This window comes from Diceros bicornis, chromosome 38 (assembly GCF_020826845.1).
Source record: "Diceros bicornis minor isolate mBicDic1 chromosome 38, mDicBic1.mat.cur, whole genome shotgun sequence".
Taxonomy (NCBI): Eukaryota; Metazoa; Chordata; class Mammalia; order Perissodactyla; family Rhinocerotidae; genus Diceros; species Diceros bicornis.
This window is the reverse complement of record NC_080777.1, coordinates 15339719-15360847: the sequence shown is the minus strand read 5'-3', so window position 1 is coordinate 15360847 and position 21129 is coordinate 15339719. Positions and strand designations below refer to the sequence as shown.

General features: G+C 38.7%; 1 protein-coding gene across 2 annotated transcripts in view; it reads right to left on the bottom strand.

Annotated features, from left to right (window-relative positions):
• GPATCH2 (G-patch domain containing 2) overlaps positions 1 to 21129 on the bottom strand; it is a 182921-nt gene that overhangs the window by 50422 nt on the left and 111370 nt on the right. For both annotated transcript variants that reach the window (XM_058533694.1, XM_058533695.1), the window contains exon 7: positions 3975 to 4014. In XM_058533694.1, coding sequence (XP_058389677.1) covers positions 3975 to 4014 — 40 coding nt within the window. The remainder of the gene's footprint in view (positions 1 to 3974; positions 4015 to 21129) is intronic.

The following is a 21129-nucleotide window of genomic DNA, read 5'->3' as shown; positions in this document are numbered from 1 at the left end:
TGACTACTTAAGATACCTGTAAACTCAGGCAAAATGTCAAACCATTAGATGTTCAAGGAGGAAAAGCCACAGAAATAAAAAAGACAAAAAATTAAAAAATGATGCTTCAGGGGCTGGCCTGGTGGCGTAGCGGTTAAGTGCGTGTGCTCCGCTTTGGTGGCCCGGGTTTCACAGGTTCGGATCCTGGGCGCGGACCGACACACGGCTTGTCAAGCCATACTGTGGCAGCGTCCCATATAAAGTAGAGGAAGATGAGCACATATGTTAGCCCAGGGCCAGTCTTCCTCAGCAAAAAAAAGGAGGATTGGCAACAGATGTTAGCTCAGGACTAATCTTTCTCACACACACAAAAAAATGGTGCTTCATATAGTTGCCTTGTTCCCTTCTACGTCTGAACCAACTTTCACATTTCTCTTCTGTGGCTTTTATAGTGCCCTCTTTGTGGTTTTCTCAAACATTTATCAACATACTATAATTATTGCTTTCCTGCCCCAGATTATAACCACCTTAGGGGAAAAGCTATGTTGTTTTTATAAATATCTTTTTTTTAAAACTAGAGAGTACCTGATAATGGCTGATGGATAACAGTTATTTACTAAATGTGTAATGAAAGAGTGATAAGTCTGCACAGTGTAAAGGGAAATGGGATTTGGCACTAATGAACAGAAAGAGGAATCATCAGATGGGGGAAAGCAGTGAGGGGTGGGATTTCAAAAGAAGTGGGGTTAATGTTACCATTTCTTTCTTTCTTTCCTTTTTTTTTGGTGAGGAAGATTGGCCCTGAGCTAACATCTGTGCCCATCTTCCTCTATTTTGTATGTGGGATGCCACCACAGCATGGTTTGATGATTGGTGTAGCTCTGTGCCTGGGATCCAAACCCGTGAACCCCAGGCCGCAGAAGCAGAGTCTGCCGAACTTAACCACTATGCCCCCAGGGCGGCCCTAATGCTACCATTTCTTTATGTTGATAAGTTGGTGTGAGAAAAATAAAAGGTAATCATGCAGGCTAATAGTCGTTCATTCAACAATATATCGAAGGATTTTATACTTGCATTTCATCACTTGCACCTATGTTTAGCCAATGGTTTACCGTGCTATAGTTAGGTCTAAGTTGAACTAAGAAATTTTTATGCCTCAAAATATAAGTAGTCTGTGTGTATTTGTATACATACATAAATATGTACAGTCATTCCTCATTATTCGCAGATTCCGTATTTGTGAATTTGCCTATATGCTAAAATTTATTTGTAATGCTCAAATCAGTACTTCTGGCACCTTTGCAGTCATTTGCAAACACGGACAGAGTGGTAAAAATTTGAGTCCCCGGTAGCGCACGTTTTTAGCCGAGGTCTGACAAGGCGATGCTCCGTCTTCTTGTTTCAGCTCTCATACTATAAATGTGTCTTTTTCGCGATCTATTTAGTGCTGGGTGTTTTGCATTTTTGTGTTCTTGTTTTTGATTTCATTGTTTGCAATGGCCCCCAGGCAGAGTGCTGAAGTGCCGGCTAGTGTTTCTAAGTGCAGGAAGGCTGTGACGGGCCTTCTACAGAAAACATGTGCGTTAGATAAGCTTCCTTCAGGCATAAGCTATAGTGCCGTCGGCCATGAGTTCAACATTAATGAGTCAATGATACCTATGAAATAAAGGTATCTTTATTTCATAAAGAATAATAAAGGTGTCTTTAAACAGAAACACGCATCAAACAAGGATATGTATTGACTGGTTAGTGAAAATGTGTGACCAGAGGCCCTCAGGAACCTAACCCTGTATTTTCCCTGGGAGCAACGTTTCAGTATTTGCTACTTTAGGGTTTGCGTCGACTTTATGGAACACAGCTACTGCAAATAACAAGAATCACCTGTATTCATTAGTTAATACCCTATCTGGTCAAGATAAAAATCTGAAATGGTGTGTCAAAGTTTAAGCAAAAGGCTGATTCAAAAAATGGTCAAAAGATTTTACAAATTTAAATCAAAAAGCTGGTCAACTTTCTTCTCTATATTATCAGCAGTTAATTTTTTTTGTGCATGAGGAACATTAGCCCTGAGCTAACACTGTTGCCAATCCTCCTCTTTTTGCTGAGGAAGATTGGCCCTGGGCTAACATCCGCGCCCACATTCCTCTACTTTATATGTGGGATGCCTGCCACAGCATGGCTTGATAAGCGGTACGTAGGTCTGTGCCTGGGATCCGAACCCATGAACCCTGGGCCTCCGAAGCAGAGTGTGTGAACTTAACCACCATGCCACTGGGCCGGCCCCAGCAATTAGTTAATTTTTAACTGCAGAATAAAAGTTTGGCTGGAAGTAACCAGTTATACTATAATCTAAAACATAAATTTATAACATCACTTTAATATCTCTCAAATTCTAAAGGGTAGAAAACAAGCTTTAAAAAACCATATTTTGGGTGCTGGCCCTGATGGTGGTCAAAGTTCAGTGTGCTCCTCTTTGGTGGCCCAGGTTCGGTTCCTGGGCGTGGAACCACACCACTTGTCTGTCAGTAGCCATGCTGTGGTGGCAGCTCACATAGAAGAACTAGAAGGACCTACAACTAGAATATACAACTATGTACTGGGGCTTTGGAGAGGAGAAAAAAAAAAGAGAGGAAGATTGGCAACAGACGTTAGTTCAGGGCGAATCTTTCCCAGCAAAAAACCCCCACAAACCCAAAAAACTGCATCTGTTTAAAAAAAAAAATTGTATTTTGAGATAAATTATATCCTGATGTGACTTACTACTAGAAGTAAAATCTTATGGTAAACATTGTATATAGAGGGATAAGAAGCATTTGGGAAAGCAGAAAGTCTAATTTTTATATTCTGAACAATAAGATAAACACATCACAGATGTAACCTAGCCTAGTTAATTTCGAAATCTTTAGAAATAGTGGTACATATTCTATTATGAATGTGAGATATATCTTTAAAGGGGCACATCGCTCTCATGGAAAAAGTCAAGTTTACAAAAAATCATTAAAACTGAATTCACATGATAGTTTTCTTTAATTAGGCTCATGTGTGTTAAGAAATACAGTATAATTCACAATGAGGTATTTGGCACCTTCCTTTATAAGTAAAAGGAACTATGATATATGAAACCAACTGTGAACTTTCTGCCCAGTTTAAGAAATAAAACATCACCAATACAGAATGTTACCAATTACCATTACCAAGTACAACCTCCTCTTTACCTACCTACCTATCTACCTACCTACCCCTCAGAAGAAATGATCCTTGTGGATTTGAGATTTTTATTCCCATGTATTTAAAGGTATTTCTTACATATCATATTTTTGACTCAAAAAAATAACTCTTACAATCCGTAATGAAAAAAAACACTTAGCAAAAGCTAAAACGTATATGCTTTAAAATTTATCAAAAATTTACGCCCTAAATTACCTTAGCATACTGCAGAGAGAGAACTAGTACATTCAAGGGACAAAGAAAGTAGATGACTTATGTAAAGTTAATTGAAATGAATGTCAAATTCTTGCTAAAGTCAATGAATCATTGTGCTGCCATGTATCCTAAGAAGAAATTAAAAAAAACTCATCTAGAAATATAACATAAACTTGTAAGAAACTATTACCACCTTCTAAACTTCAAAAATAAAACATTTTCTTGTTGGCTGATCTTATGTTTAATACAAGTCAACTTTTAAAGCATATGTGCTATTTTGAAACCCTAACTTTCTAAAAAAAGAAAGATTGAAGCCCTATAAACAAGTCAATTTCAGTGCCTCTCCACGGAGGTGACGTGTCACTGAGGAAGGTGGCAGTAAGGGAGAATTCTGATGTTTATTGAGGATCATTCATTTGGTTTGAGTATTAAGTACTGGCTCAATTAACTCCTTTTTAAATAAGCTGGGATTTATATCCTTTCTCATAAAGCTGATCTACTATGTTGAAGGGAAAGAGTTAAATATTTGGAAGAGACTGAGTGACTTTCTTTCGGATGAGAATGTTCCTTACCTGGCCATGCTCTGTCCTAGCCCCAGGGCTAAACCAATGTCTGCAGAGGAAAGAGAAAAGGAGTTAGCAGGAGCCTGGCTCGAAGCACATGCTCTCACACCATCAACCTGCACGTGCTTTAGGAAATGTATTCGCCACCAGCATCAGAGCCTTAAATATGCTCTATTTTAATGGATATTTCATGTAATTCTAGACTTACACCAATTTTGACAGAAACGTAAGAGTGCTCATAACCCAGTAATTTTCAATTTAATAAGCAAACTCAGTTAGAATCACATTTCCATTTAATTATGTTAACATAAACTGCTGGGACTGTATTCATTTTATGAATCAATTCTGGTTATAAAATCTACAAATGCTATCATTTACCACAACTTAATTATAGCATCATTACAACAATTATGACCTTTCGATTGTTGGGGTTTTAAAAAACATTAACAATACAAGAATATCATATCCTCTGGCTGTGCCCCCAGGAACAATCACACGAAGCCCTTGATGTGAACTCTGGAGCATCAGCTGAAGGTACTTTGAACCCATTGCTTCCATAGTTAGCACAGTCTGGATTCCGGCTGAGAACAAGTTCAACAACAACATTCAAAATACAGAAGTCACTGCACAGCTGAAGTCTTCCCTTCTCGCACCGTGCCTGCCTGGCCCACGCCATACTGCTTCAGCTGCTTCTCGGACTTGTAACAGTGACCTGCCTGGCGACACCTTTTCAACGGGAGTTGCCATCGTTAGCTATGTGCCCAGTCCTCTGGCAGTATTCTGCATAAAAACTAATTGTAAACATCGAGTCAAAAATCCAGAGACATACTGTGGCAGATAATCCAGTAAAAGCCCACAGTCACAGGGAATGATTCTACTATTCCTGTTAATTCTATTTATTTTTTCTAGAACAATCATATTGAGTACCTCTACGTCCCAAGAGGTACACATCGCATGTATTATTTCCTACGCTCAAAAAAACCTTGTAAGGTTATTCTCATGTTCCAGATGCAGAAATGAGGATCAGATGTTAATTTGCCCAAAGTGTGCTTTCCCCGTATCATACTGCAGAAGGACACGGGGCTTCCATTGAAAGGGCACATCTCCTGGTACCCTTTAAGACTTCTAGGTATTCTGTAGCCTCTTTGGTACTAAAATCTGGGAATAAATAGCCTCTACATTAACAGGATTTGTCTATGCTCTTACTGGAACATTTCTCAAACTCGTAGACAGTGATGCTCCTTGGCAGGTCAGATTCCACCTTTGATGTGGGAATGGACACTTACTTGTATTTGTAAATGACTTCTCAATTAATTACCAACTAGAAACAAATTATTCACTGCTGTTCCCCTTACAACTTCCCCCTTTGCCATGGACTGTGTCTTTTTCTTTACAGAAAAAATTTTTAATCAAATGCACACACATAGTTAAAAAACAAAACAAAACAAATAAATGAAAAGGTTTAAAAAGACTAGTGTCCTGTCTCATCTATCCTGATCCCTAAGCTCTGTCCAGAGAAACCACTGCCAACTCTTTCAGTCTTTTCTTTTTTTCTTTTGATATTTAATGATGTATTTGTAAAGAATATGGCTATACTGATATTTTGTGATTAACTGATTTTAGACATGAAGGACTGACTTCCTATTATTGTAAATTCAACTCTTTTATAACTGCCGACCCCCTATTTCTAGTTATAACACCATTTTTGATTATTCAGTTGTGAACACAGATATTACAACTATGTGAATACTTTTTTTTTTTTGTGAGGAAGACCAGCCGTGAGCTAACGTCCGATGCTAATCCACCTCTTTTTTTTTATTTTTTTTTGCAGAGGAAGACTGGCCCTGGGCTAAAATCTGTGCCCATCTTCCTCTACTTTATATGGGATGCCACCACAGCATGGCATGACAAGTGGTGTGTCAGTGCACGCACAGGATCCAAACCTGTGAACCCCGGGCCGCCAAAGCGGAACAGGTGCACTTAACTGCTTGCGCCACCGGCCAGCTCCCACAACTATGTGAATACTTTTTGCTGCTGAATTTTTCTTTTTGTTTCTCCTGAAGTTGGTAGTTGCCTTGTTTTTCTTCCTTTGCTATTTTTTCTATGTACCCACTGGCCTTCTTTATTGGAGCTGCCAAATCCTTATCATTGTTAATTTTCAAATATTAAAAAAATATCTGATAATATATCCATCCTTTACTCCTCCTTCTTTTTTAGCCCCCAGAGATCTCCTTCTCAAAGTCCTCTGTCCACTTGGTCTCATCTGGGTTGCTGTTCTCCAAATCCCTAGATCTTTGCTTTCGCTGGGCCTTCACATCATTTCTCTCCTTTGCTCTACCTCTGTTTCCTGCTTCCCATAGCTTCTCAATTTATTTCTGCCTTTTCCCGAATCACTCACTTGAACAGTGTTTTGAGAGTGCTTGAGAAGTACTTCATTTGAGTTGATCTTTCTTCCTCTTTGGCTGCTTTCTTCTTCACGTAATTAGTTTTCAATATACCAATCCAATGTTTATTTTTGTTCTTCTGTATGTGATCTGTATTTTTTTCCTCTGGATGTTTTCAAGAGTTTCTAATTTCACTAGTAGTGGGCCATTTTCATTTACTGTATTGGATGAGACCTTCAAGTCTACAGATCTGTTCCTTTCAGTATGAGAAAATTTGTTCATTTGTTTTCTTTTTTCCTTTTTTTGTTTCCTGTCTTCTTTTTCCTCTCCTTCTAACATTTAATTAAATGTTAGATCTTCTGGATTGATCTGCTAAGTTTTCTTATCTTTTCCCTCCTAAAATTTCTTTGTCATTTTGTTAAATGATTTTGTCAATTTTTAAAATTAAATTAAATTTATTTTGAGATAAATTGTAGATTTACATTGCAGTTGTAAGAAATAATACAGAGATCCCATGCCCCTGTACCTAGTTTTCCAAAATGGCAACATCTTGCAAAACTATAGTGTGATATCACAAGTAGGAGACTGACATTGATACAACACAGATACAGAACAATTCCATCACCACAATGATCCTTCATGTTGCCCTTTTATAGCCACACCCACTTCCCTCCCACTCTCTCCCTTCTGTACTTAACCCCTGTCAACCACTAACCTGCTCACTTTGTAAAAATAATTTTGTCATTTCAAGAATATCACACAAAGGAATCATAAATTATGTAACTTTTTTTTTTAAGATTTATTTATTTATTTATTTATTTTGTGAGGAAGACCAGCCCTGAGCTAACATCCATGCCAATCCTCCTCTTCTTGCTGAGGAAGACCGGCCCTGAGCTAACATCCATTGCCAATCCTCCTCCTTTTTTTTTTTCCCCAAAGTCCCAGCAGATAGTTGCATGTCATAGTTGCACATCCTTCTAGTTGCTATATGTGGGACGTGGCCTCAGCATGGCTGGAGAAGCGCTGCGTGGGTGCGCGCCCAGGATCCGAACCCGGGCCTCCAGCAGCGGAGCACACGCACTTAACCGCTAAGCCACGGGGCCGGCCCTATGTAAAGTTTTTGGATTGGCTTTTTACACTCAGTATAATTCTCTGGAGAATCAACCAAGTTGCTATGTGTATCAATAGTTTGTTCCTTTTTATTCTGAGTAGTATTCCATTGTATGGAAATACCATAGTTTGTTTAACCATTCATCCACTGAAGGACATCTTGGCTATATCCAATTTTTCATATTTAGGTTTATAAAAAATTGTCAAAATGTGTTCCAGAATGGCTACACCATTTTACAATCTGACCAGCAATGCATGAGCGATCCAGTCTGTCCATATCCTCGTCAGCATTTGATGTTGTCACTATTTTTTATTTTAGCCATTCTGATAGATGTGTAGTGACATCTCACTGTGGTCTTATGTGCATTTCCCTAGGGGATAATGATGCTGAGCATCTTTTTGTGTGCTTACTTGCCCTCTGTGTCTTCTCCGTGGTGAAATGGTCGTTCATGTCTTTTCCATGTTTTCTAATTGGATTACTTGTTTTTTACCATTGAGTTTTGAAAGCTCTTTATGTATTCTAGTCCTTTGTTGGAGATGTGGTTCACAAATATTTTCTCCCAGCCTGTAGTTTCTTTTCATCTTCTTACAGGGATCTTTTGCAGAGCAAAAGTTTTGAATTTTGTTGAAAAAGCTATCCTTTCTCCATTGAAATGCTTTTGCACTTCTGTCAAAAATCAGTTGACCATACTTTATGTGGGGCTATTTCTGAGTTGCCTATTGTGTTCTGTTGATTTATGTGTCTATCTCTCTACCAATACCATACAGTCTTGAATACTGTAGCTATATAATAAGTCTTGAAATCTGGTAGAATGATTCCTACTTTATTCTCTCTTTAAAATTATTTTAGTAATTCTAGTTCCTTTACTTTTCCATATACATTTTAGAATAATCTATATCTACAAAAAACCTTGCTGGGATTTTAATAGGAATTGCATTAAGCTTGTATATCAATGTGGGGAGAATTGACATCTTCACTATGTTGAGTGTTCCAATCCATGAACATGGAAAGTCTCTCCGTATTTTTAGATCTTCCTTATTTTGTTCATCATTTTTATCTTCCATTTTATCTTGCATCTCTTTTACTAAATTTTTTTCCAAAATTTTATTCAGAAAATTTTCAAACATATGGTAAAGTTGAAAAAATTTTAGAATGAAGACTCATATATCCACCATCTAGATTTTACCATTAACATTTAATATACTTACTTTACCAGATATCTATCAACCTATTTTAATAATGTCTTTTGATGAGCAGGCACCTTTTCATCAGGTTGTTTGTTTTGGTCTCTTTTTTACACTGAAAGCTTTTCTTAAATATTTGGTGATCTGTGTTATCCATTCACTATTTAAGAGGCACTATAAAACTGATTGCAAGAGCTTTTCCAATGAATAAGCTTACTTAAAGAACTATCACACAACAAGTTTCTATTCATGGGGAAAACTGACAAAGGTTAATATCTTGTGGGCTTTTTGAATCTCAGATTGGTGAATTTCTTGATAAAAGAATTATTTACTTTCTTGACTGGGACACACTATTTCAGCTCCGTGCCTCACCCTGTTTCTAAGTTTTCAGCTTTTCTAGGTCCTGTGAGGGGCAAATCGGCATTTCCTTCAGCAGACACTTAAGTCTACATTCCTTCTGTTTGCTTAGTTAGTTACAACTCTCCAACTGCTTTCCATCTCCAAAAACTGGTTGAAATCTCTAATTTGCTAAAGTGTCCTCTCTTTCTTTGTCATTGTGTGTTTATACCTTTTTCTTTCTTTCTGGTGGAATCAGGGAGGAAGACTGAAAATAAATGTTCAGAGAGGCAAAGAATCCAAGAGACAGTGGTATCACTGAAGCCATAAAGCGAAAAGTTTCGAGAAGGGAGTGGTCATCGTTGTTAAACATCATAGAAAAAATCAAGTCTGACGGGGACTGACAAAACAGAGTGGAGGGGTTGTTAGTGATCTTTTCCAGAGAAGTTTCCAGGAAGCGGTGTGGTAAGGATCAGTATCATAATGTTGCTGTTGGGTGCAGAAGAAGTGGGATGTGAGGAAGCAGAGTCAGTATAGTATCATCCATTCTTTCTAGAAGTGTGGCTTTCAAAGTATTTGTGAGAGAGAGAGGTCGGAAGGAAACTAAAAGAAGAGGTTTAGAAATCTAGTAGATAATGAAAGAGGCTTTTGGAAGAAAAAAACCTCCTTTCAATCAAAGGCACAGGTGTTTCCATGTTGTTCAGCCATGAACAAGAGAAGAAAAATCTTTTTCTCTAATACTAAGACAAAAGGAAGTGAAAGAGGTATATTTGGATAAGTTCATCCAAATTTGTGGACTAAAAGCCTTACTTTGGAAGGCTGAGGAAAAGGCCAACTTCTGAGAGGGATGGCTGATAACAAGGGCTTGGTGACTTAAGATATAAAACAGCTTTTTGGGACACACAAAATGTTAAACAAGGTCACATCGAAGCATTGCTGAGGGATCTACTGAAGTGTAAGATTACAAATCTGTGGTAGCGACAAATCATATAATCTTGTGATTTTATCCTGCAGTGCTCAGCAGAGGAGCAGTGAAGATGGATAGCTGGTTTGACTGATCCAAGGTTAGGAGTTTACAGGGCACTGTGGGAGACAGAATTCTAAGATGACCCCCAGTGGTCCACACCCTTGTATAACTTCCTCTCTTTGAGTACAGGAAAGACCAGGAATATGATGGGATAGTTACCCTTGTGATTAGGGTTATGTTACATGACACAAATGGTTTTAAGAAAGGGAGATTATCCTTGGTGGGCCTAAGCTAATCAGGTGATGCCTTGAAGGGACTGGACTCTTCCTGGTGAAGGAGATCCAAAGCAAAAGAGAGTTTCAGGGCCCGGCCTGGTGGCGCAAGCAGTTAAGTGCGCATGCTCCGCTGTGGCAGCCTGGGGTTCGCTGGCTCGGGTCCTGGGCACGCACCGACGCATCGCTTGGCAAGCCATGCTGTGGCGGCGTCCCATGTAGGGTGGAGGAAGATGGGCATGGATGTTAGCCCAGGGCCAGTCTTCCTCAGCAAAAAAAGAGGAGGATTGGCAGATGTTAGCACAGGGCTGATCTTCCTCACAAAAAAAAAAAAAGAGAGTTTCAACGTGAGGAAGATTCTCCATTGCTAGCTTTGAAGATGTAGGGCCATGATCTTAAAGACCTGAGAGGAGCTTCTAGGAACCGAGAGAGATCACTGGCTGACAGCTAGTAAGAAAACTAGGACCTCAGTCCTACAACCACAGGGAACTGAATTCTGCTAGCAACCTGCATGAGCTTGGAAGTGGATTCTTTCTTACTTAAGCCTCTAAATGAGAACCCAGCTGGCTGATGCTGTGGTTTCAGACACTGAGCAGAGAATCCAGCTGAGCTCTGCCCTTGTCAGATATGTGGTTTGCAAGTATTTTCTCCCTGTGTGTAGCTTATCTTTTCACCTTATTAGTAGGGTCTTTCACAGAACAAAAGTTTTAATTTTGTTGAAAAGCTTTCCTTCCTCCATTGAGTTTCTTTTGTACCTTTCTCAAAAATGAGTTGAGCATATTCATGTGGGTCTATTTCTGGGTTCTTTATTCTGTTCCATTGATTTACGTGTGCATTGCTCTACCAACACCACACAGTCTTGATTACTGTAGCCGACAGAATTGTGAGTTGGTAAATGGGTATTCTTTTAAGTCACTAGTTTATGGAAATTTGCTATGTAACATAGAAAACTAATATACACAGTGAGGATACAGAAGGCTGTGTACTAAAGGACAGAGGCTAAATCAGAAAGGACAGGACACCCCAAGGAGGATCACGGAGACAATGGAGGACCTTTGGAATGGCAGTGTTGATGAGTTTAAGGAACAAGGGTAGTAAGCATAAGAGAAAACAAAAACAAAAAGCTGGAAGACTATTAGGTCGTGATGAGAAAATGATAGAATAGTTTGAAATTTCAGAGCTAGATTAGTTCTGAGTGATGGTTATATTCATGCACGCAGATGAAGATCGCTGGACTCAAGGAGAAAAGTAAACTGTGCTAAATGCCAGCGTATATTATATCAGCCAGGGTTCACCACAGCTCTGCTGGAAACAGGACAACCCCATATTGATGGAGCCCTAATAAAGCCGGGCACTGTTCTCATCTAATCCTTAAATAACCCGATGAGGTAGGAACTATCCCATTCTGCAAACGAAAACACAGGCTCAAAGAGGTTAAGTGATTTGCCAAAGATTTCACGACTAAGTAGCAGAGCTGGAATTCACACCTAGGGGTTCTGATTCCAAAGCTCCTGTGCCTTTAACCCATTATACATACTGTCACCAACTTAGGGAGCAGAAGTCAATGCAGGAAAGAAGACTGGCACAGGTGCCAAAGTCCTCTATGAATGAGGGCAAAGGAGGAGGAAAAGATGGTAGTATGAACCTGAAACAAGATAGGACTTGTACACAGGAGTGAAAAAAGAATGATCTAGAAGGGGCAATGATGTGGTGGGAAAGTGGTGGCCTCTAGGCCCTCAGGTTTAAGGGAAAGAGAGAAGGCTAGAAACTACCTCCTTTGGGCAGCCTGTCTAACTCACTCTCTTCCAAACTTTCAGTGTCTTTGCACACATCTCCAACAAATCAGTTAAATTTACATACTGCAGTTTATTTATCATGATAAAATATCGGAGGTCCTTGAGAGAGGGATAATGATAACTGCAATAACAGAACAGTAGTTGTAGAAATGAAGTAGTAGTAAGAGAGGTAGCAGTAAAAATACCACCACCACTCAGTAAATGTTAGATATGTGCTGGTCCATGCTAATGGTCATACGTAGATTAACTCATTCAAACCTCACAACAACCTTATGAAATAGTTCTATTGCTGTTCAAAGTCACAAAGCTAGCAAGTACTGGAGTTAAGATTTGGACCCAGGCTGTCTGATTCCACACCTTGTATTCTTTTTGTTTTTTGTGAGGGAGATCAGCCCTGAGCTAACATCCGATGCCAATCCTCCTCTTTTTGCTGAGGAAGACTGGCCCTGAGCTAACATCCGTGCCCATCTTCCTCCATTTTATATGGGATGCCGCCACAACATGGCTTGACAAGCGATGCATCGGTGTGTGCCCGGGATCCAAACCTGCGAACCCCGGGCCGCCGCAGCGAAGTGCATGCACTTAATCGCTGCGCCACCGGGTCGGTCCCCACACCTTGTATTCTTAACCACCATTCCCCTTCATTGCCTTTAATTAGAATCATTTTTTTTTTGGTGGGGGGAGTAGTTTTTCTATTTTGTTCTGTTTTGTTTTACCCCCTTTTTTTTGGTACTCCTGGAAAATAAAAGTTACTTAGTAACTTTTTAGTGAAAAAATGAAGGAATAAGGAAATACAGACGAAGCAGTGTCCTTGAAAGCCAAAGAGTCAAATTTACGCAAAGACAGGGGAGAAAAAAGGGCATGAAAGAGGATGAAGTGGCAGAGGCATTATTTACATTTATTTACGTTGGAGCCAAGATTCCCAAGGGGACTCACAAGAGGGTTAACCGTGAAAAACATATCTAGCAGGAGGGAGCATGAAAGAGTTTGCAACTGATCAACTGCAGGGAATGGCCAGGCGGAGAGACACAGCTGGATTGCCTGTTTTCAAGAATCGGAGGGGCTGAATGTGGTTTCCAAACTCAGTTCTCCCTCTAGTACACAGATGCAGTTTGGGCACGTCCAGGAACAAAGCTTGACATACATCATTTCATTTAATCCTCACCTATCCTGCTGATAACAGGAATAGTCATCACCTATTGAGCTCTTCCTAGTATGAGTAGAGCGGTTATGGCTGGTAACTGTAGAGGGGAAGGGAGCTGTTGTTTTTTTGAATTTTTTTTTTTAAGTAACAAGTAGACAATAAACCCTTAGGGAAGAAGGTTTTTTTGGTTAAAATCTTTGCAGACGCACAGTTCCACATTAATTCCTTCTCATGGTTCCTTAGTCTCTTTTCCCCAAGCACACTGTTGGCCTACAAGTAGCAGAAATGTATAGGATTTCATAAGAAGTCAGTTAATATTATATCTAGATAAAAGGACAACCAACCTCATGATTCTTAACTGAGGTCTCCTAAAATGTACTTTTCATAAGGAAAGAGCTATAGTAGCTTATAATACAGATTTTTATTTTCAGAGTTCCTATTTTTTTATACAGTTTCTATTTTTTGACTCAAAGCATAATTTTCTATTAACAGTGGGTCTTGTGCATAAATCTGTGCTCTCTAATATGGTAGCCTATTTAAATTCAGATTAAAAGCTACGTTCCTCAGTTGCGCAAGCCACATATCAAGTGCTCCAGACATGTGGTTGGTGGCTACCATAATGGGCGGTGCAGATATAGAACATTTCCATTATTGTAAAAAGTTTTACTGGACAGCACTAGTCTAATAAATTATCACTGAAAATATGAATTAACTTTGGAAATAGGATATAATCTGCTGCACTAAACATCTTCCCTATGAACCATAACTATTTTATTGAAGAGACTTGTAAGCATGAAGAAGTATATAACAGAAAGGGGGAGTCGTGGGGAAAGGGGAAGTAGAAATATCTGCTAAACTCCTAAGTCAGTATCCTATAACAGAACTTCATAGATCAAAGTATGGAAATAAAAATTAGGGTGAGAGGATAGAGTACTAAGAAAAAGCCACATGGCTAGGTAAGAATTAGGTCTTGGTAGCATCTACAACTGGGGATGTCAAAAGACTAAGGCATATGTGTCAATGCAGAAGACAGTGACAGGGAGTTCCAGATGACATCCAGTGCCTAAAGTGATACACAAATTTTGATATTCTTGAGCCTATCTCTGCTAGTGGTTCTCAAAGTGTTGTCTTCAAAGCGTAGTCTATGTGGCCCTGAACAGGATGCGGAGGTCCCTGAAATACCTGCAACTAGTAGTCGCTGTATTCCTCACTGCCATGAACTTGTAGGAAAAGAAAAAAGAAGCCAGTTTCACTTAAGAATATTCTTGATAGAGCAATAAAAATTTTGATTAAATCTTAACGTTTGAGTATACTTTAAAAAATATTTTCGTGGTCAAATGGGAAATACACATGAAGTATTTCAGCTGCATATTGAAGAACAACTGTCTCAAGGAAAGCACTTGTGAGCCACTGTTTCCATGGAACATCATTTTTAGCTTGAGGAATGACTAATGGACAAACTATGGTTATTTATACTTGGCTATTTGGAAGACATTTTCTTGAAAACTAAACAACTCGAGCTTCTGAACTTAAGGAAAATAACGACTTGTGACTAATGATAAAGTTTGAGCTTTCAAGCAAGAATCAGACTCAGACTTTCAGAAAATTTGTAACTGCTGCCATGAACTTGACAGTTTCCCAGTACTTAAAGTCTGTTGCGGTGATATTAATGAATTTAAGTTTTTCCAAATGACCAAAGTGTGATTTACTAAATGGTGCATAAGTGATCCATTCAGAGTTCAAGAGAGACCAACGGATTTCAATGTAATAGAGCAAAACAAGTTCATTGATATGTTTTCAGATTACACATTATAACTAACCTTTGAGAAACAACCACTCTGTGTTTTGGAGTAGTATCAAAGAACATCCACAGTGATCTGAAAAGGCTATTAAAATACTCCTCCCTTTTCCAACTACATGTCTGTGTAGGGCTGGATATTCTTCACATGCTTCAACGAAAACAACATCTCACCACAAATTGAAAGCAGAAGCAGCAATGAGAATCTAGCTGCCATCTATTAAGCCAGACATTAAAGTGATTTGCAAAAACAATGTCATGTTCTCACCAAGTTTGGGGGGAGAAAGGATGGCTATTTTTCATAAAAATATGCTATTTGTGTTAACATGTGATGGGCTTATTCCATACACATTTTTTCTTCTTTTTTTTCTCAGGAAGATTTGCCCTGAGCTCACATCCGCTGCCAATCTTCCTCTTTTTTTTTTTTTTTTTTTTTTTTGTGAGCAAGATTAGCCCTGAGCTAACATCCGATGCCAAGCCTCCTCTTTTTGCTGAGGAAGATTGGCCCTGGGCTAACATCTGTGCCCATCCTCCTCTACTTTATATGGGACACTGCCACATTATGGCTTGACAAGTGGTGCATCGGCGCATGCCCGGGATCCGAACCTGCGAACCCCAGGCCGCTGAAGCGGAGTGCACGTACTTAACCGCTATGCCACCAGGCTGGCCCCCCTGATCTTCCTCTTTTTTTGTATGTGAGCTGCCATCACAGCATGGCCACTGACAGACGAGTGGCGTAGGTCCACATCTGGGAACCGAACCCAGGTCACTGAAGCACAGTGCACCGAACTTAAGCACTAGGCTCCCGGGCTTGGCCCTCTACTGTATTTTTTAATGAATACATAAATACCTCCCCAAATATTCTTTTTCCTCCACACCAAGTTTTTATTTAGTGGTCTCTAGCTCAATGAGTGCAGCACCAATCTTCCAGTGGACAGCTAAACTCATCTTGGGCACCCTTCTCTCTCACATTGAAATCATCAGTGAGTTCATTATCTCATAAGCACCTCTTAAATCCACCCACTTCTCAATATCTCTGGCATTGCTTTGGTCCAAACTATCAAGTTTTACGTGGAAAGTCACAACTTTCCTTGTAGCTACTAACTTAAATCCATTCATCATACTGCAGGGCTAGAGCGATCATTTCCAAGTTCAATTCTGAATATTTAGTTATTCACACCGCAAGCAAACAAATAAATATTCAAAAGCAAACCCAAGTCTTAAGTGGCTTTCCACTACTCTTAGGAGAAAAAATCCCTAACACAGCCTCTACCAGGCTTAGCATCAGCTGGTTCTTGCCTACCTTCCTCCCGTCTCATCACATACTACGTTCTCTGCCCTCACATTCTCTGCTCACTCACTTTAGCATCCTTTTAGTTTCTTGAACACAGAAAGTGTTATTCTCTCTGCTTGAAATGCTCTTCTCACCACCATTTGCTTAGTTCTTAGGGAATCTCATCTGAAGCTTGTTGTCCTTAAGGAAGCCTTCTCTATCTCCGTGTCTAGTTGAAATTCCTGTTTTTAAAGTTCTCCTTTCAGTACAGAATAATGCATTTACATGTCAGTATATAATTATACATTTATATTTGTGCTTATTGATTAATGTTTATTAGGTTGTGCCACGAGAACAGTAATGATGTCTGTTTTGTTCATTATTGTATAGCACCTAGCACACAGTAGGCCCTCATAAATATTTTCTGAATGAATGGCTAATGAATGACTTGAGATATAGGGCAGAGTTTTAACTAGAGCCACCATGTTCTTCTATACGAAAGTAGAAGAATAAGAGCACTGGGCTAGCTGGTCTTCAAGATTTTTTGGGTTCTTAGGCTCTGTGGACCGTCTGTGGCATCTGTGGACCATATGACCAGGATGTAAAGATAGTCCTCATTCACTGAATTTTCTATGAAACAAAAGTCAATTCTAAAACTATGCTCAAGAAGCCCTTCTAAAACTTCATTTCTTTTATTAAACTATAATTTAAATCCAAGAAGTTTAGCCTGGTGTGTTTGCTACATCATGGGTTTTAAAATCAGAAAGATCTAAATCTGGATACAGGCTCTGGAACTTACTAGCTAGGTGAACTCTGGCAAATTACTTTTATTTTCTGAGTCTTGGTGCAATATTGTGATTTATAATAAAAATATATATTTGGTCATTTAGCTGACCAAAATATATTTCTCGTATATACTTGGTCTTCGTCCAAGGTTCCTGACTCACAGCTCCCAAAACCCTTGGAATTTCCTCAGTGTGGAGAGTGACAAAGGCGTCTCTTGTCATATTAATGAGGTGACTTTTGGACTCCACTTAAGGAAGGGAACTGGTTGCCAGAAGAAGCAACCATGTGATTAGAGGGTTGGAATTTTCAGTCCTATCACCTGACCTCCGGGGAGGGGAGAGGGGCTGGAGGTTGAATCAATCACCAGTGGCCAATGGTTTAATCAATCATATAAAACCCAGAGGGCAGAGTTCAGAGAGCTTTCGGGTTGGTGAACACGTGAAGATATGGGGAGAATGGTGTGCCCAGAGAAGGCATGGAAGCTCCCCTCCCCTTCTCCATACCTTGCTCTCTGCCTCTCTTCCATCTGGTTGTTACTGAGTAACATCCTTTTATAATAAACCAGTAATCTAGTAAGTAAAACATTTCTCTGAGTTCTGTGAGCCACTCTAGCAAATTAAACGAACCAAGGAGGGAGTGGTGGGAACCTCTGATTTATAGCCAGTAGGTCAGAAGTACAGGTAACAACCTGGACTTGTGATTGGCATCCTGAGTTGGAGGGGATCACTGGAACCTCTAATTTGTAGCCAGTGGGTTAGAAGCACAGGTAACAGCCTGAGTTTGTGACTGGCATCTGAAGTGGGGGCAGAAGTCTTGTAGGATTGAACCCTCAACAGTGTCAGAATTGAGTTGAACTGTAGGACACCCAGCTGGCATCTTGCAGACTTGCTTGTTGTTGTGGGAAAAACCTTCATACATTGGTGACCATAAGTATCAGAAACGAAGTGCTCTGTGTGAGTAGTAAAGGAGACACACAGAAGAGAAATAGTAGGAAGAAAAAAATCTGAGTTTTTCCTTTATACTTGGTTCCTTCCTCATCTATAAAATAAAATTAATTCCACCTCCCTTATAGTACTGGGAAGCTTAAATAAGACTAAGAAACTGGCATACAGTAGGTGTTTAAAATAAATATTAATTTTGTTCCCCCACAGTACACAGTGGAATATTGTCATATGTGAACTTTCATTCTGTGAATTTTTGTGATAAATATCTTTTTATTCCTAAACATCAGTAGAGACACCAATGTTCATGGGCAATATTTATAGGATCCCCCAATAGGTGTAGCATGTTATCAAATATATAATAGATGCTTAATATATTTGTTTCTTTAATTGACTTTAAAAAAGTCAAATTATCTATAAAATAGGGGTGTAATACTGCTATGACTGCTTCAAAGGCAGTGAAAAGACTGAAGAGAGAGGTGCATATGAAAATACTCTGAAAAATAAAATATACTATCCCAATAAAGCATCATCATCATCTTGAAATGTTTTATACCTAGCTGTATAATCTTTCTATATTTTATATAAGTGCCTTGTAAAAATGTCTTATACAAGAAAGTACTGTTATTATCCTTATTGTATAACTAAAAATTAAGACATGTAAGCGAAATAACTTACTCAAGAGAATCACAGTAAATCAGGGGAGGAATTGATCCAGCATATCTTATTTATCTCAATTAAAGTTAAAGCCACTTTCATTATAAAGCAATAGATGCTAAATTTCAAAGTGTAAAAGTATTCCCAATGAGCATAACCTTTAAATCTTGCTTTAAGCAAACTCAATATTTACACAAAAGATGAAATAAAGGGTGAATATTTGCTCTATAAAGGAATTAATCATAGGATTATAAATAGTTATCCCTGTGCATTTAAAATAAATTTTGATTTATATACAATTCTTCAGGTAAATATCTTCTACTTTAAAATAAAATAAAAGCAAAATATCACTTTAAAAATCAATTAATAAATCATATTTGCTCAATTTAAAAACAAGTATCTCATAAGTGATTGGAAAAAAGTTCAGAAAAAATTCTGGAACCATTTAGAGTCAGTACATAAAGGGAGGTGGAGTGAATAAAAAGTAACCCCATCTGATGCCTTAAATATTTTTTAAAAATAGGTAGTCATATATTAATTTTATTTTCCACATTTTAATACTTGTATTTTCAGAAAGTCAACAGAATAAGTAAATGTGAATTTGAACACTTAACATATTATGTTTTTCTCAGAAATTAGACATTAATTTCTCTGCTTTAGTTGAATTGAGGTTCTTACACCATACACAAAAATCAATTCAAATGAATTGAAGACTAGAATGTAACACCTGAAATCCTAAGACTCTTAGAAGAAAACATATGGGTAAGCTCCTTGAAAATGGTCCTGGCAATAATTTCTTTGGATTTGATACCAAAAGCAAAGGCAACAAAAAGCAAAAATAAATAAGTGGGATTACATCTAACTAAAAAGTTTCTGCACAGCAAAGGAAACCATCAATAAAATGAAAAGGCAACCAATGCAATAGGAGAAAATATTTGCAAACCACATATCTGATACGGGGTTAATATACAAAAGATACAGGGAACTCATACAACTTATAGCAAAAATCCAAATACCCACTTAAAAAATGCGCAAATAGATATATTTCTATTGATCAGATTTTTTTCCAAAGAAGGCAGACAAATGGCCAACAGGTACTTGAAAAGGTGCTCAACATCACCAATCATCAGGGAAAAGCAAATCAAAACCACAATGAGGTGCCGGCCCCATGGCGTAGCGGTTAAGTGCTCGCGCTCTGCTGCTGGCGGCCCGGGTTCGGATCCTGGCTGCGCACCGATGCACCGCTTGTCAGGCCATGCTGTGGTGGCGTCCCACAAAAAGTGGAGGAAGATGGGCACGGATGTTAGCCCAGAGCCAGTCTTCCTTCGCAAAAAGAGGAGGATCGGCATGTATGTTAGCTCAGGGCTGACCTTCCTCACAAAAAAAAAAAAACAAAAAAAACCCAAAACCACCATGAGATATCACCTCACACCTGTTAGAATGTCTATTATCAAAAAAACAAGAGATAAATGCTGATGAGAATGTGAAGAAAAGGGAACCTTTGTACATTGATGATAGGAACATAAACTAGTATAGCTACTCCGGAAAACAGTATGGAAGTTCCTCAAAAATTAAAAATAGAACTACCATATGATCCAGTAATCCCACTTCTGGGTATATCTCCAAAGGGAAGAAAATCACTATCTTGAAGACACATCTGAACTCCCATGTTCATTGTAGCATTATTCACAACAGCCAGGACGTGAAAATAACCTAAGTGTCCCTCGACTGATGAAGACATAAAGACAATCTGGTACATATATATACAATAGAGTATTATTCAGCCTTAAAAACAAGGAAATCTTGCCATTGGTGACAACACGGATGGACCTTGAGGGCATTATGCTAAGTGAAATAAGCCAGAGAAAGATAAATATTGCACAGTATCACTTATGTGGAATCGGAAGAAAAAAAAAAAAAAGAAAGTCTAACTCATAGAAACAGAGTAGAATGGTGGTTTCCAGGGGTAGGCGGTGGTGGAGGAAATAGGGAGAGGCTAGTAAAAGGATACAAAACTTTCAGTTATAAAATAAATAAGGTACAGCCTGGCGACTATAATTAACAATACTGTATTGTATGCTTGGAACTTAAGAGAATAGATTTTAAGTGTTCTCACCCCCTCAAAAAAGAAAAGGTATAAATATTTGAGGTGATGGATGTGTTAATTAACTCAATGGTGGGAATCCTTTCACAATGTATATACATATCAAATTATCATGTTGTACACTTTAAATATATTACAATTTTACTTGTCAATTATACCTCAATAAAGCTGAAAAAAAAAATGGGCAGCTAAAACTGTGCACTACTCTGGGATGGCATCTGGTGCAATGAACATATCAGTTGTGATGTTAAAAGTATAAATAACAAGCAAGGTCTTCCAAGAAAGTCAAAAAGGCAGAATACTTGCCAAATTGGATATATGTGTTGTGGCCTGCTGAGTATTAAGTGCTCCATTTCCTGAATGGGAGCTTTTGTTGAAATAGCCTGCCTTCTCCACAATTTTATATTGTAT